Source organism: Thunnus albacares, chromosome 2, assembly GCF_914725855.1.
Source record: "Thunnus albacares chromosome 2, fThuAlb1.1, whole genome shotgun sequence".
NCBI classification, from domain to species: domain Eukaryota; kingdom Metazoa; phylum Chordata; class Actinopteri; order Scombriformes; family Scombridae; genus Thunnus; species Thunnus albacares.
This window is the reverse complement of record NC_058107.1, coordinates 36,689,957-36,705,094: the sequence shown is the minus strand read 5'-3', so window position 1 is coordinate 36,705,094 and position 15,138 is coordinate 36,689,957. Positions and strand designations below refer to the sequence as shown.

General features: G+C 39.6%; 1 protein-coding gene across 10 annotated transcripts in view; it reads left to right on the top strand.

The window, feature by feature from the left end:
- Positions 1-15,138, top strand: part of prdm6 (PR domain containing 6) — a 132,877-nt gene that overhangs the window by 15,254 nt on the left and 102,485 nt on the right. For all 10 annotated transcript variants that reach the window (XR_006398791.1, XR_006398792.1, XM_044333253.1 and 7 more), the window contains 3 exons: positions 1,894-2,645; positions 10,960-11,108; positions 12,439-12,597. Coding sequence is in view for 8 of the 10 variants with exons in the window: in XM_044333253.1 (XP_044189188.1) it covers positions 1,894-2,645; positions 10,960-11,108; positions 12,439-12,597 (1,060 nt within the window). In the remaining 2 variants the exon portion in view is untranslated. The remainder of the gene's footprint in view (positions 1-1,893; positions 2,646-10,959; positions 11,109-12,438; positions 12,598-15,138) is intronic.

Here is a 15,138-nt window from a genome sequence, read left to right as displayed (position 1 = left end):
AAGCTTTATCTGCTCTTCATCAGCTTTCACTTTTAAAAAAACAGAAAACAGGCACAACATCCCGGGAAACTCCGGGGGGGAGGAGGAGGAAAAAAAACCCAGCGGAGCGTCCCCGCGTCTCTACCCGCCGACCGCTGCCTCTGCTCGGCTACGGACCGCACGCCGGACCGCTGATTGAGTTGGACTAACCAGGACCATCTATTTATCCCTTCAGTTGAAACTTTTATTCTCCTCCTGATTTACCTTTTGTAAACTTATCCAAAGCGTGTGTGTGCGCGTGCACTCTTTTATTGGCTCCGTTTGGTGCGTTTTGTTGGGGTTTTTTTTTTTTGCGCTTGGCGTGCGTAAAATCCGCGCTAAACAACCATCCGAGACCGAGACAGCGGAGCAGAGCAGCGCTGCTGAAGCAGAGGGTCAACCAGGCTGAAGTCAGTTTATCCTGCCTTTTACTGGCTGTACACTTTACACACATTTATGTCTCAGAAAAGGCGTTTAACACTTTTTTATTTGCACCGACAGACTTTATAATCATCGTTGTTTTTAAAAAAAATAAAGAATGAGCAGAACATTTAAAATAAAAAAAAATAGTTTTGCATGTGAGAGACTCATGCAGGTTAAAAGATCATTAGATTAAACTGCAAATATCTTAAATTTCTGCTTGTTTTTGGTGACTTTGATGCCTTCATTCCTGTAATATTTGCTTTATTTTTCTGACATTTAAAGGAATAACAGGATGTAACTGGATATTTATTTATCAAATTCTACCAAAAAGAGAGATGAAAGAATAGAAACCACCTTCATATACATCTCAAACAGAGATGGAGAGAGAGAGAACTGTTTAAATTAAATTCATCTTCATGAAAGATAATGTTCAACTTTCTCTTCTCCGGAAGAGTGAAATGTGTATTTTCTCTTAAAACAGTGAAGTTATCAGAATAAGATGAAGAAAGACCTCGTCTGTGAGCGTCTGACTCCTTTTATTTTGTAATTAAAACCACAAATATACATTTAGAATATAAAGTCTGCGTCTGCTTTTATCCTCATGAACTCTGATGAAACCGAAGACGTGAAAGAAAGGAAACCAGGTGGAATCAGACTCAGATAAACGCTTCAAATCTAAATCCAACGAAGAAGAAGAAGAAGAAATAAAAAAAAAAGGATCAACTTACAGTCAGAGTGTCACTTTAAATAAGAAAGACTGGATTTAAATGTGAACTCTGTGGCTCCACTTTACACTTTACACTCAATTTAAATAGAATTTACAGTTTGAAATATTGAACATATTCATCATATCTGTGTGTTTAGATTTTTATATCATGAATTTAAAGTTAAAAAATAGAAAATTTAAAGTAGAAATCAGATCAGACTTCAGGTAAAAAATATCTGCGTCTCGTCTGGTGTTGATGTGAATTTAACAGAAACGTCATGTGATCGAATATGAAGCGACGAGGTTTTACGTGATCAAGTTTAAACACCTGAAGTGTGAAAATAAAATAAATCAGGAAGCTGCTGGATTGATGAAGGATCAGTTTCACACTTTTAAAGAGAGTCACTTAAAGACAAAACTTCCGATTTAGTCTCATTTAAACACCTGAAATGTGAGTTTAATGTGTGAATCCTGTGATTCATGTGAAGCGTTTCAGTGTGTTTGTGTCTTTTTTTTTTAAATGTGATAAATGTCTCATGTGAACCTGAAGTAGTGAACATCTTTTTAATGGGACTTGGCGTCTCAAACGTAAACCCACGTCGTGCCACATGTGTTTGAAGTGTGTTCTGTGTTTGGAGCTCAAACACATATTGAACAGATTTGAGGCTCCGTGTGTGTGTGTGTGTGTGTGTGTGTGTTGTGATGCTGATGATTGACACCTCGTCCTCTCTGATGTTCCCCTCCAGCAGCCGGCGGGCCGCAGCCATGCTGAAGCCGGGCGACCCGAGCGGCTCGGCCTTCCTGAAGGTGGACCCGTCCTACCTGCAGCACTGGCAGCAGCTCTTCCCTCAGGCGCAGCTGAAGGCTCCTCTGGCCCCGCCGCCTCCACCTGACCGCCTCTCCATCCCCGTGGACAGCCTGCGCCCGTCTCGCCTGCACAGCCACCTCCTGGCCTCCACGCACTGCACCTCCTCTTCTTCTTCTACGTCCTCGTCCTCAGCGTCCTCTTCAGCAGCGGCGGCGGCTGCGGCGGCTGCAGCGGCGGCGGCGGCGGCAGCAGCTCTCACCCCGTCCTCCTCCATCTCCATCTCCACCTCCGCAGGGCTCTCGCAGCTGCCCGTGCCCCAGCAGATCGCTCTCTTCGGGCAGGCGTTGGCCCCCGTGTGCGCCGGGCCTGGAGGACCAGGAGGAGGAGGAGGACCGGGAGGAGGAGGAGGAGGAGGAGGAGATCTGGTGGTGGTGGTCCCACCGGAGAACCAGCAGAGTCACAACCCAGCGGCGGGACTCCTCCATCAGGCCAAAGAGCAGAGCTGTGGGGGGGTGGGGGTGGTGTCGTCCAGCGTGAAGAGCGGCGGCGGCGGCGGAGGCGGCGAGGAGGGAGGCAAAGGAGCGACGGCGAGGTTCAAGCTGACGTCGGAGGAGCTGGACTACTACCTGTATGGACAGCAGAGGATGGAGATCATCCCGCTGAGCAACCACACAGGAGAACTCAACAACCGTACGTACACACACACACACACACACACACACACACACACACACACGCACACACACGCACACACACACACACTCAGGTCAGTCACAGCTCGTGTTCACATGTGATGTTCTTATAATATTCCCAAAGGGTCAAAGTTCAAAGGGTCATAGCTTGTGTCTGTGGTGACTTCTGACCTTGAGACACTTTTATTTTATTTTATTTATTTTTATTTATTAATATTCTTATAATAGTTCCCAGCAGTGATAATCAATAGTTTAATAAGTTCACTTCATCGTCGCTGCTTCGTGTTTATAAAATATTTCTGCAGGAACTCTGAGCGCTGCTGCTGAGTCAAGAGTTTATAGTGACTGTTTTTTTTTTGTGATTTATTGAACTATAATTAATCTGTTGTTGCATCATTAGTTTATTTATTAAATATCATGAGAAAATTTATTTCTAGTATTTTATTCTAATATTCCCAAAGGGATTCACAGTAGTCTTCATTTATAAAGACTTTTATGTATATTTTTCTCACTGCATTTCTAAATGTTTCATCAAGAATTTACAGTGTATTTAAAAATATTTCTATAATATATTTATAATCACAGAGTCAGAGATCAACGTTTATTTAAATCAATGATTATAAAATAAAGTAGGAGAGTTAATGATGATTTAAATAAATGATTCACACTTTTAAAGTCATTTTGCATCAGTTTAAAGTGTGAAACCGTCTTTAACAGGAACTTAATCAAAGTTTAATTTAGTTAATCTTTTTTTTTTTCAATTTATTCAGTTTATGAACATTTAAAAGTTTTTTTTATTAAATGAGTCAAATTTTGGATTTTATTGAGCTTCATTTAGAAAGATGAGATGTTACAGTTGGTTTGACAGCTGCTGTGTTGGACAGTAGCTGGAGGAGATGGAGGGGGGTGGAGGTCAGAGGTCAAAGGTCAACAGCCTGGCCGGGGTTCAAACCCTCAAACAGCAGCAGCAGCAGGTCTGCAGCTCCGATTTAATATTAACCAGAGAGAGGATGGAAATACAACACGCTCACTGTAGTGTGTGTGTGTGTGTGTGTGTGTGTGTGTGTGTGTGTGTGTGTGTGTGTGTGTGTGTGTGTGCGTGTGCGCGCGCGTTCTCTAATGATTAATCTCACTTAAACTCCAATCAAACCGATCGATTGATTGGATATTAGTTTGATTTCAGTGGAGTTTTTTTCCTAAATTTAACAGAAAAAGAACCCAGAACACAGATTTGTTCTTTTTCTGTTCGTTTTTCTTTTTTAATCAAATTAAATTGATTTCAAACAAATGTTTTATCAGCTGCACCGCGCGCGCCTTTTCACTGTTTGTCTCCAGTAAACAACTTCATCCGCAAAACAAACCATAAAACGCGCGATAATTTAACTCTGAACCGGATGAATTTCCTTCATTATTTCATATCTGCTGTGACTCCGTGCGCGCGCGCGCGTGTGTGTGTGTGTGTGTGTGTGAGAGAGTCGGTGTTTTTACGCAACCTCTGCGTCAGATTGAGGAGATTTTAAAGAAGATAGCGGGGAGTGTGTGTGTGTGTGTGTGTGTGTGTGTGTGTGTGTGTGTGTGTGTGTGTGTGTGTGTGTATGTGTGTGTGTGTGTGTGTGTGTGTCTTTTACGCATGACGGCGCGCTGTCAATATCCATACACACACACACACACACACACACACACACACACACACACTAACCGCTCCGTGCAGATCAAAGTGAAGTCTCGCGCCTGTTTAAGTTTAAGTTTCAGCTGCAGGGAAACATCTTTATAATATGAATATTTTTTATTTACTTTCATCGAATCACATTTTATAAAACTTTAAAAAAAAACAACTCTTTTTAATCTCCGTAAAGAATCCGGATCATAAAAATCCTCCTGAAAAAGATTTTCATCCTGATGAAACAATAATCCAATAATATTGATGATCGTTATTCATGTAGCACACATGCAGGGTTCAGCAGTCAGCACGTGTGTATTAATTGTTTTAAAAGCAGATTATATTAATAATGTATCTGGAATATTACTTTAATTGTTCAGTAATGACTTTAAACACCTTTTTCTTTTCATGTTTCTAAAATAATTTGCGGTTCAACAGCTTTAAATTAACATGACGTTTTTTCATATAAAAATCTGTCATTTCTTTATAATATAATAGACATAATTATAAGAAGATAAACATGTTTCACGTGGAGCCACTACTGTAGATAAAAGTGTTGATTTCCTTTCATATATGTACGATTATTCTGTCAGTCTGGACTTTTACGGTGATTTTGGTTTATAATGAACTTCATTTTTTTAAATTTTGCATCAACAGGCCGGTAACATATGAATAATATTTAATTCATCAGCGGGTTTATAATAAGCTGCTTCTGTAACATCAGGTCGTCGAGTTGTGATTCTGACTTCCAGTTTCTTCTGGTTTTCACGCGTTACAGCAGCGCGCGCGCGCGCGCGTGTGTGTGTGTGTGTGTGTGTGTGTGTGTGTGTGTGTGTGTGTCCTCGCTGTATATTCCGCGGTGATAAAACGGACCATCAGCAGTAATCTGCGTCGATACGCGCCGGCAGGGCCGATGAGGGATGGAGGGACAAGCAGGAATTAATTGCCGTATATAGTTTTGTGTTTGTGGAGAGAGAGAGAGAGAGAGAGAGAGAGAGAGAGAGAGAGAGAGAGAGAGAGAGGAAAAGGAAGAGAGAAAGTGAGGGAGAGAGGGAGGAGGGGAGGGGATCGATCCACCAGCCACCGGCCCGCTATTTATCATCCCAACACGGCCGTATTGAGGTCTCTGGGGGGTGAATGTGTGTGTATATGTGTGTGTGTGGGTGTGTGTGGGTGTGTGTGTGGGTGTAGATAGAGCAGTCACACACACACACACACCTCATGTGTCACTGTCCGACCTCGATTATTAATTACACTAATAATAATAATAGTAATGATAATAATAATGATAATAATAATAATACATCTTAATAATAAAATTGTTCATTTGAAAATATGAAATAGGTCGAAAAAGTGAAGTTTGTCACTTTTATAAAGAATGTTTGTCATAATTTTTGTCTTTTTAATCTTTTACTTTATAAATCTCCATATTTATAAGCAGAATATAAACATTGAAATGTTTTATATCACATGATGATGATGCTATAAGCAGATAAATGTATAATGTTTGTCATCAGCTATAAATCTCCTATGAAGACATATTTTATATTATTATTATTATTATTTTACTATATGTTGTTATTAATTATAGCAACAAATATATGAATAAACACTTATATCTGCTTATATTCTAGTGTCTTATAAACACTTCATTTACTGTTTATGTACTGAAAGTACAGTTTTACCTTATTTATTATAATTATCATCACTGTCATTTCTTTACTCTTTCATGTTTAACAACATAAGTGCCACTAAAAGAGTTTCAGCTTATACATTTCAGAAAATACATTTTTCTGCAGATGCTTTTGTCTTGATATAATTGTGTCTTTGTGGTCGTATTCATGACATAAAGAGTCATGAACACCACAGTCACACAGAAAACACATCGTTTTGATATTTCTTAAGACTAAAAATCTTGAAATGTGACTCATTTATTTAAAAAGCAGTTAGGAACTCATTTTACTTGGATTTTAAAGCCATTTAAATGAAATGTGTATATAAATAAAATGAACTTGACTTTCAGACTAGAGAAGGTTTTAAAACAACACTGTGGATCATGTTGCTGGGAGATACAATTTAACTTACATTTAAAACAGTTAGATGAATAAATAAAAATGTCTTTTTTCATGAATTTTATTTTTCAAAAGGCTCCTCCAGTGATTTAATGTTGCATTTCCATAAAGTTGGACGAGGCTGAGATATCCTTTTATTGTCTGGAATGAGTCAAACTCCCTAAAAAAACACACTGAGTCCTACATTTCCCATAATGCAGCTTGATACTGTAGAAACATCCACATAGTTATATTTTAACTACACACCTCCAGTGTTTTCTGTTATAAATCCGTCTGTACTTGTCCAATAAAAACCAAGATAACCCCGATGACATCACCGCGACATCATCAGGGTTGTTTTCTCACACTTGACACAGCTGATCCATCATACAGCCGAACATACATCGTACTAAACAGAGCTTAAAAGCTGAAGGGTTCGTTGGGAGGCGAGGCAGGTGGGTGGAGTCGCTGAGGGGATTTGAACCTCACGACCTCCTCTAAACACACACAGCTCTGAATAAAACCACAGTTTTGTCCAGTTTTAATCTGAGTATTAACAGAGTTGTCAATCAGTTTGGAAGCGATCGCAGCTTCAGATCTTGTGGTTTGAATGGAGCTCATTTTTGTTTACATCTGGATCACAAATTCAGATTCTCACATAATCAATTCCACCTTATTTAAACTGATATTTTTCATCCGCAGCCTGTAAGAATAACTCAACCCATTACAGCCTTGGAATAAAACTGACATGAGTGATAATAAAAAACCTATAAAAAAAAAAAAAAAAACTGGAAACTTTTGTTCATGAGAATAAACCTTCGAATTATGACAAATATAAAAGGAGACGTGTTATTTTTTTCCACAATTATAAAGTGAAATAACCTAAAAAAATAACTAAATCGACCCAAATTTAATCAAATATCATAGTTTTGTCTATTTTATTTTCAAGGGAATGAAGAGTTCAGAAATAAGGAGAAAACATACAGTCTGGTGAAGTTTTATATTCAATAAATTTAGACGTGTTTTGATCTTGTAGAGAAATAAAACTTATGAGTAGAAGTTGCTGCACAGCTGGGATGTGTTCTGGTTTAGAAAAAGATCAATTCTTACGATTTACATCTGGATTTAATGTCAGCTGATAGTTTTATTGTGATTTAATAAAGTTGGACGAACACACACACACACACACACACACACACACACACACACACATACAGAGGTGTGATCATCTGTTGGTTGGTTTTCAGTCTCTGATTGTTAGTAAAACAGCTTCTTACACATAAAACTTCCACATTTGACTCGTTCGCTGCTGTTTTCCAATTAATATTTTAACATTTTATAAATCTGAATACATTTTTTTGTCCTCTAGGGGCAAAAAAAAGACCTGATATATTATCAGCTTTTCAAACTGTTGCTTATTTCCACATCCAGCAGACGGACATAATTCATTCTGGGGTCGAGTTTGTCGTCACCTGGTGAATGTAGGTCCAACAATGTCTCTTTTAGATTTGTTTTCCTGAGGAAAAATATAAGTGCCTCATTTCTTTATAACGATCAATCTCAGAAGTTGAGAGTTTTCTAAGACACTTTTAAATTCCTTATCCATCTGAAATTAAATTGTTTTTTTTTGGTCTGCTACAGCAGCATATCTGCTCAATAAATCACTCGCCCTGTTTTCTCCTTTTGAGAAAAAAAAAATCAGAAACCAAAAAGGAGAAATTTATGGCGCCCCCTAGTTTTACATTATTTTCATTAAATGCACTTTCATCATCTGTTAATGTAGCTGCAGCCTTTATTTCAATACAGCAAATCAAATCTTTACATAAAGCGATAACGTGTCGTTTTAATCACAGTCAAAGCAGACGGTCACACTGAGCCTGATTGCATCCTGCTCCTCAACACAACCCACATTAGCTTTCCTGCTAAAAGTCTCCTTCTTATCTAACTCACAAACACGAACACACGTCTTGTCCTGCAGCTTAGCTTGTTGAACGAGCCACCAAACAAACATTCACTGGGGAAAAGTGCACCGCTACGTTGTAAATTTACTTCGGTGCAGATTCCAGAGGTTGTGAACAAAGCTCTGTAAACAGAACCGTGTTCCCGCACATGCTCAGTGGTGTCTGCCTTACACAGAACTACTCTCCTGAGACTGAAAATGTGACCAAACATGTCACCCAGTGCAACAGTGTGGCTCGTTGACATGTTTTTAATAGTTTTTGGACAATAACGGAGGTCTACGGCAAAGAGGAATAAGATATATCAGGCTTTGACACACACACAGTACTTGTATGTAGATCGATTCATTGTTTGGCTCTGCACATGAGCCTTATCCTTTTTGTTTAGAAAGGTTTGTAAAATGGATTTTAGCATAATCTTAGCCTTAAGGTGTTTTTGAGAAACGACTCTTTCACTGCTAGATGTTCCACTTTATTCACCAGCTAGTCTCTAATGTTGCTGTTTGCTGCCGGGCAGGTAGTGTTCAGTGGGTTTATCAGAGTTTGTTTGATGAAAAACAGCACAGTTAATGTAGCAGAAAACCAGAATTAGGACCCAAAAGAGGCAAGAAAATTGATGATAACTCTCAGCTTCGTTCAGTGTGGGTTTATAACCTCTCTGTGTGGTCCGTCCTCATCTGGACTCACAGCTGTGTTGGAAACAAACGCGGAACAGCGATGGTCTTTATGAAGTGTGATGGTTTTGTTGTCCAGAAGTTTGTTACTGAACCTCGACCTTCTCGCTGTTTGACGGCAGCTCAGGAAATTACAGTTTTTTTTTTTTACTGTTAGAGTTATTGCTCCGGATTAGAGTCAGTGAAGAGTTTAATGTATAAATAAAAAGTGTCAAATCAAACTCCTGCCCATTTAAAAAAAAAAAAAAGTCTCAAGACATGAAATTTTAGGGGCATCAAGACTTTAAAATCAGTTTTTAGGAGATAAAAATGTTTGAGGTCGTTTTTTTTCGGTCGTCAGCTTGTGGGAACAAAACGCTTCACAAAAGCAGAAGAAGCCAAAGTGCCGGCAGACGTTTTCACTGGAAACGTCATCCGGTCGCTCGGAGATCAGAGGCAGAGCGGAGCTGTCTAAACACTGGGCGATGGATGTAACAGAATACTGAGTTTGAATGATGGGCAGCGAGGAGAGCACACCATAACAAGTTCACAGCCAGTTCATCAGTCTGAAAGAGAGGAAGAGAAAATAGATCCACGGGCAGGAAAGACGACACATTTACAGCTTTTAACTGCTCAGATATGTTATTTTGCAGCCCCCCCCCCCCCCTCTTTGCGTTTCTTATTGATGAAGACTTCTGGTGGTTTTGAAAAGTTCACATCAGACGTCTGACTGAAAGCTGAAATCAAAACGACGTCCTTGTTTATATCAGTTTTAATAAAGTGGATCGTGGAGAATTCAGCCTGTAAAAAATTTTTCCCATTTACTCGACCGTGAACCTGCGTTACATGCTGAGGTTTATAAATGAGCATAATACAGTTTAATTTACTTCTATCAATCATGGTGTTAAAGTAGCTGTCACACTCTTAAATGGCGGATATTTAATTTTGGGAAAAAGAGAAGCAAAAAAAAAAAAAAACCCTCCTCCTTGACATCCTGTTCCTCTCAGCCTCTCTGTGCTCTGTTTGGCTCTGTGGGAGTTTTGTGTTCAGATAATAATCTCTCATTATGTTGCTACAGTCAATTAACATCCATTACTGTCAGACTGCATCTCTGAGTAAATGTTGACACTCGCTAATTCTCAGCAATACGCTGCTCGCCACATTTAACCTGGAAAAACACTGCAGAGAGGATTTTTTTCCCTCATTTGGGCTTCGTCAGGACAGATTCGACCACATCGACTCCGTAATCCTGCTTCCTGTCGTCTTGTGTACTCACACGTCCACCAGAGGCGCAGAAACACTGACTGAGGCTTTATTTTGAGGATATATATAGAAAATAAGTACATTTACTCAAGTACTTTAGTACAACTTTGAGCTACTTGTACTTTACTTGAGTATTTCCATGTGATGCTACTTTAAACTTTATACTCCACTACATTTATTTGACAGCTTTAGTTACTTTTCAGATGAAGATTTGACACAATGGATAATATAACAAGCTTTTAAAATACAACACATTGTTAAAGCCTTTATATAAGTATATAAAAGTAGCAGCAACGGAAGAAATAAAACAAAGGCTTATAGTATATAGAAGGAGTATACTGTTAAATATACAGAGCAAAACACAGTTAGTAGTGCTGTAGAGCTGTAGTACTTCGAAATATACTTAAACTGTTGTGTGAATTGAAGTAATGTTATATGTTTATAATCTCACATTATTAACTTCTCTGCTGTTTCATGAAATGTGTTAAACTGATGTTTTAAAAATGTGTCTAAATGTTAAAATACGTTTCTTGTCTCAGGAAAGAGAAACTCAGCTGAAACAACATAAAGAGTCAAACTATTTATAAAATCTGAGTTCAGCACCTGAACGCATCGTTTTACTGGAGGAGTTTAGTTTTTTTTAAAAATGTTTTGTTGGGTTTATTTTTTTTTGTTATAAAAGGTAAAAGTCAGTGAAATCTCTTCTTCTCTCTTCTTCTCTCTGCAGGCTGCGACATGTGTGCAGACAACAGGAACGGCGAGTGTCCGATGCACGGTCCTCTTCACTCTCTGCGGCGGCTCGTCGGCACCAGCAGCACGCCGGCACCCGTCACCCTGCCGGACGTCCCTGATTGGCTGAGAGACCTGCCCAGAGAGGTGAGAACTTCCTGTCTGTTTTGTCTTTTGTCACGCAGTTAAAAGCAAGTCTACATTATGTATTTCACAACAAAAAAAACACGTTTCCTCCACATTTATGAGCATGAACTTATTATACAGATCATATTTTATAAGAAGGAGACGTTGAGACTGTGAAGCCCACTGAGGCTCATTTATGATTTAACAAAAACACGAGTAAAAAAGTAAATACTAGAAATAAATATTTCTATATTTTTACAGCATTTCCTTTCTCATAAAGCAATTTTAAAAAAATTAGAATAAAAACACATAATAAAAAAATATGATTTTCTGATAAAATGTTATGGGTTTAGTGACGTTTTTTAAATAAAAAGTGTAATAACTCAACAAATATCTGTATTTGATATTCAGCATCATTTTCATCACATCAGTATCAATTACAGCTTTTTTTTTTTTAATCTGTTGATTCAACTAACATGAAAACACATGAAGCTTTACAAAGTTTTTTATTTGATGTCGTGTGAAATGAACTTATTGATTAATTGTCTGACAACATGCACAAAATCTAATAACTTGATACAGTTTTGATGACATCATGTGTGTTTTTCAGTCACCAATAATCAGTTCAAGGCTGCAACTAACAATTATTTTCATTATGGATTCATCTGCTGATTATTTTCTTGATTCATTTGTGGATTGTTTTGTTTATGAAATGTCAGAAAATAATAAAAAAAAATGTCTGTTATTAATTTCTTAGAGTCCATGTTTACTCCTTCAAATGTCTTGTTTTTGTCTGATCAAAGAGATTCAGTTTCCTGTCACACAGAAGAGACACAGAAAAGCTTCAAATAAAAACACGTTTAGCAGGTTTGCAGAAAAAAAAAGAAGAAGAAAGACAGAAAATTAATTCATCTTAAAATTCATTTCCAAGTAAAACTAACAATCTTTCTCTGGTTGCAGCTTCTCCTCTGTGAGGATTTGCTGCTTTTTCTCACCGTAAATTGAATATTTTGAGGTTTCGGACTGTTAAACTGACAAAACAAAGAAAAACAAGACGGACAGTTTGCTTCATTTTTATTGGCCGAACGATGGTCAAGAAAATAATCTGCAGATTAATTCATAATGAGGATAATTATCAGCTGAATGATGCAACTTATGCTCACCTTTAACCTCCAGCTGTTCACCGCTGATGCAAAGCGTGGACCCGTGTGTGTTACATGTGAACAGAACATCAGTTTGTTAACTGGCTGTTGCACGACGGGACGTTCGACCTCCTTCCTGGTGACATGTTCTGTGTTTTCTCAACCCTGATGTCCCTGTTGTGTGTGTGTGTGTGTGTGTGTGTGTGCAGGTGTGTCTGTGCACCAGTACAGTTCCTGGTCTGGGTTATGGGATCTGTGCGGCTCAGAGGATCCCTCAGGGAACCTGGATCGGTCCGTTTCAGGGAGTCCCTCTGCTGGTGGACAAACATCAGTCCGGAGCCGTCAGGAACACGCGACACCTGTGGGAGGTGAGTGGACGGACGAGCGGCAGAGCAGAGAGATGTTGTCAGTTTACGTTCTGATGTGCGTTCAGACTGGATTTAACTGGATTTGAACATTACCAGTGGGGTCATGTTTATTACTATGACTGTTCAGTGATTGCTTTGCTACTTTTTTTTTGGATCATCTCAGTGTGAAAAATGACTTTTGTGCAAAAATTAAGGAAGTCAAAAATGTTTTTGCTAATCTGATGGTTGGAAACACTGAAACACCAACATACAGGCCTGTATGGGAACCAGTATAACCATAGAAAATAAAACAAAACCAACATTAAAGCTCATCAAATGTGCTGCTGTGATGTCAGCTACGGGTAGATAGTGACATCCTCTTCTCAGCCCAGATATTTATTTAGATTTTAACAAATCGGCACCATTAAAACTGCTAAATCAGCAGATGACCATCACTGGATTACTGTGATACTGAAATTTTTCTCTGGTTTCTAAGTGGATTTATGGAGATTTATTATTATTATTATTATTATTAGTGATGTTTAAGTCAGACTGATTTTATGTCTGCGTGTTCAGATTTGACTGAGTTACGACTCCGAGACGGATTTTCGACTCAAATTCGCCTCACGCAGCGTCTTTTGCTTCACCTTCAACTCTCCTGCTGAGTGTTTATTACGAACCATTTCCTGTCACTTCCCTCCGTCCACAGCGATGAGTGAAATAACCGCGTACACATGCACACGCTCTACCGTTCCTGTTCATGTTGTTTACGTGTTGCTGCTTCGTGGTGGCGTGTTCCTGGCGTTACGGTGTTGTTTTTGTATGCGTGTGCGGTTGTGGTCGGCTTCATGTCACCTCTCAGTCCATTGATCAGAGCAGACTGTATTTACATACAGTGGCAGGAGAAAGTCAATGTGGCAGTTATAAACAGCTGCATTAGCATGAGAGAGAGAGCGAGGGATATGCCGGTAGACAGAGAGAGAGTGAAGGATGCTGGGAGGGCGGAGAGATAGATGAGTCCCTCGTGGCCGAGCTGGTAAAGGTCAGTCAGACGTCGGTTGACCGGACATCAGTCTCTCTGCTGTTGACCGCAGCAGGACGTCAGGAGGAGGAGGAGGAGGAGGGAGGAGGTGAAGCTGAGGGGGGGAGGGGAGGTGGTGGTTTGAGGGTCTGGGGGTCAGAGGTCGGGAAAAGGGGGGGCGGGGGGGGGGGGCATCTGAGACATTATAGGCCAAGTCCAGCAGGAGCAGGGAGCTCATCATGTTGGGATTTGTGCTTAAAACGGAGAACTTTGGAAATATTTTTTTCATCAGTTCAGATGTGGAGTAGAGAGATCTCACCTGTCAATCACTTCCAGATATTAAAGGGCTACTCCACAGATTTATCATTTCACTCCTAAATCATCATCATGAAGCAGCAGAAGCGGTGATATCCTTTCTCTCTGGTGCCTACATTACCCACAATGCAACTTGACCACAGGCAGTTCAGTCAGACATTCGTCTGTGTTATGCTAGTAGCGGCTAATGTAGCTGCTAGCAGAGATGAGGAGCTGCAGAGGTCTCTCTAACTTCACATTAACAGATTGTTTGACTTTTCAAACTTCTTCAAACCGACGCCGACACAAGTGACATCATTTCTCACAGCTTCCTCTGGAGACACGAAAGCTTTTATACGACTTTTGACAGATCAGATCAGATCAGATGTAAAAAAAAAAAAACGTGATGGAAATATGACGTTTCTGTTAGTTTCATGTGTTCATTTGAGGAACGTTACAGATGTGATGTTTCTTGACTGATGTTTAAGTCAACACGCTTCACCTACGTCATTTATTCACTAAGTCTGTTTACATTGAACTTTGTCACATTTTGCTTTCATCGACGTGCCGACGTCTCTGCCTCAGCCAAGCGTAGACGTTTTTTTTCCACTCCACACGTTTTTTTTTGAGCATAGATTGAAAATGCATCTGTACAGTTTTCTTCTTAACATCCACGTAAAGGACAAATAAGTCGTTGCCTCTCTTCACCTGTAACATGACGTCTGCCTTATTAATCTGCATATTATAATGTCTCATCACTAAGACGATGATGGTGATGGTGATGAAGAGCCTTTTTCCTTTTCTTCTTCTACTCACTACACTCCTGCAGCTCTTGCTCTTTTCTGCAGGTTGTGTGACATAAAATCTAAATGTTACTGTCATTTAATAAACTAAATTATTAATCAATTAGTCCAGTATTGATAGTTCTTTTAGCTCTGGTTTGGTTTTAAGACTGAACGACACCACTAGATAAATATATGGACAAGCAGACGAGAAGATGTTTTCCGGCTCTGCCTGAGTCTGACTGAAACATCTTTGTTGTATTTGGACCCGGCAGAGTCGAGCCGCGTCCCTCTGCGGGGTCTCGAACCAGCCTTTGAAGCCTTCCGCCCTGGAGAGATGCTGATCCGATCACCCGGCTCTAACCATCGGCAGTTTATCGGCTGCCGGGCTTAAACCGGTCATTAGTCCTATTGATGAAGAAGCTTTACACACAGATCCCATTAAAACTCACCGGTTGTTAAACT